We start from the raw sequence: 1,439 nt of genomic DNA, 5'->3' as shown, positions 1-1,439 counted from the left end.
ATTACTATTTATGTTTAATTTAATTTCAGTTTTATTAAGTTTTAGTTTTTATTTAATACCAGTTAATAATTGTAGTGCTTCTGCTTTTTTAAATATTACTCTTTAGGTTTAATTTATTTTTATTTGTTTCCATTTTAGTTAACATTATTTCCAGTTTCACAGGTTTCATAGACACAATCAGACATGCTCATGTGACTGTAGAAGTACTAATGAGGGTCATGTTGAGAGTGTGAGGTCAGCTGACAGGAAGTGTTTTTGTGTGTTTCCTGTCAGAGAAAGCCAAGGCCAGTAACGCCAGAGTCCTGGTCCACTGTCTGGCGGGAATCTCTCGCTCGGCCACCATCGCCATCGCCTACATCATGAAGAGGATGGACATGTCGTTAGATGAAGCGTACAGGTACTACAGCAGATTCTGTGAGCCTTAATTCATCTGTGTTAATTAAAGGGTGAATCTCATATTTCAGTATCAGATCAACAGAATCTTCCTCGTATTGTGATATTATTATTATTATTATTTTGATGACAGTTCAACACATTCTGACTTCTGTCATGCAAAACATTTTACTTACAGATGACGGTACTTGTTGAGCTGAAATTAATTTGTAGATATCTTGCAATTCTGACTTTCGCGCAATTTTGACTTTTTTCTTGTAATTGTGAGTTTATAACTAACAAATTCTGACTTTTTTCTTGCAATTCTGACTTCGCAGTTCGAATGAAATTTTTTAGAATTGTGAGATAAAAACTTTCAATTATCGATCGATCTCAAATCTGTGTCCGTTCGCAGGTTCGTGAAGGAGAAGCGTCCGACCATCTCGCCCAACTTCAACTTCCTAGGTCAGCTGCTGGACTTCGAGAAGAAACTAAAAAGCGCGAGCGACGCGCCGCTCAAACCCCGACCGCCGGCAGACGAGCAGAAGCAGGAGCCGCTGACGATGCCCTGCGTTCTGGCCGGCGTCCCCGAGGAGCATCTTCTGGCCCGGGCGCTCTGCGGCCTTCAGCTCGGCGAGGAACCGCAGGAGAACGTCCGGCCCAAACGCTCCTTCTCCCTGGACATCAAGTCGTACGGCGAGTCCGGAGCGTCTCTGCGAGCGTTTCCCGTCGGTGAGCCCTGCCAGTTCTCGCCGGTGCAGGAGGTTTCGGAGCAAAGTCCGGCTGAAGATAATAGTAAGACGCTCCAGCGCAGCGGCAGCATGGATGGAGCTCCGTCTAAAACAGCTAAAGCACTTAAAGGCTGGCACTCAGACATCGTCCTCGGACCCGTAACTGGAGGCTGGTTCCTCTCCTCCGAGTCGGCGCGCTTTTACGGCTGCGCTCAGGGTCTGGAGGCGGTGAGGAGGCGCGGGCGACAGCGCAGCGGAGACGGAGGAGACTCTCGCAGGAGCTGGCACGAGGAGAGCAGCTTCGAGAAGCAGCTGAAGCGCAGGAGCTGCCAGATA

General features: G+C 47.4%; 1 protein-coding gene across 1 annotated transcript in view; it reads left to right on the top strand.

Annotated features, from left to right (window-relative positions):
- The window catches only part of LOC107577967 (dual specificity protein phosphatase 16-like), a gene marked incomplete at its 3' end in the record, with an annotated part of 2,717 nt that extends 1,281 nt beyond the window's left edge, over positions 1–1,436 (top strand). Inside the window, exons 2-3 of the mRNA XM_016263984.1 lie at positions 274–397; positions 788–1,436. Of these exons, the coding sequence (XP_016119470.1) occupies positions 274–397; positions 788–1,436 (773 nt within the window). The remainder of the gene's footprint in view (positions 1–273; positions 398–787) is intronic.
- Positions 1,437–1,439: the final 3 nt, after the last annotated feature.

This window comes from Sinocyclocheilus grahami, unplaced genomic scaffold, assembly GCF_001515645.1.
Source record: "Sinocyclocheilus grahami isolate Dianchi unplaced genomic scaffold, SAMN03320097.WGS_v1.1 scaffold8063.1, whole genome shotgun sequence".
Classification (NCBI taxonomy): Eukaryota; Metazoa; Chordata; class Actinopteri; order Cypriniformes; family Cyprinidae; genus Sinocyclocheilus; species Sinocyclocheilus grahami.
Note: the sequence above shows the minus strand (reverse complement) of the source record. Positions and strands in the feature narration are given on the sequence as shown.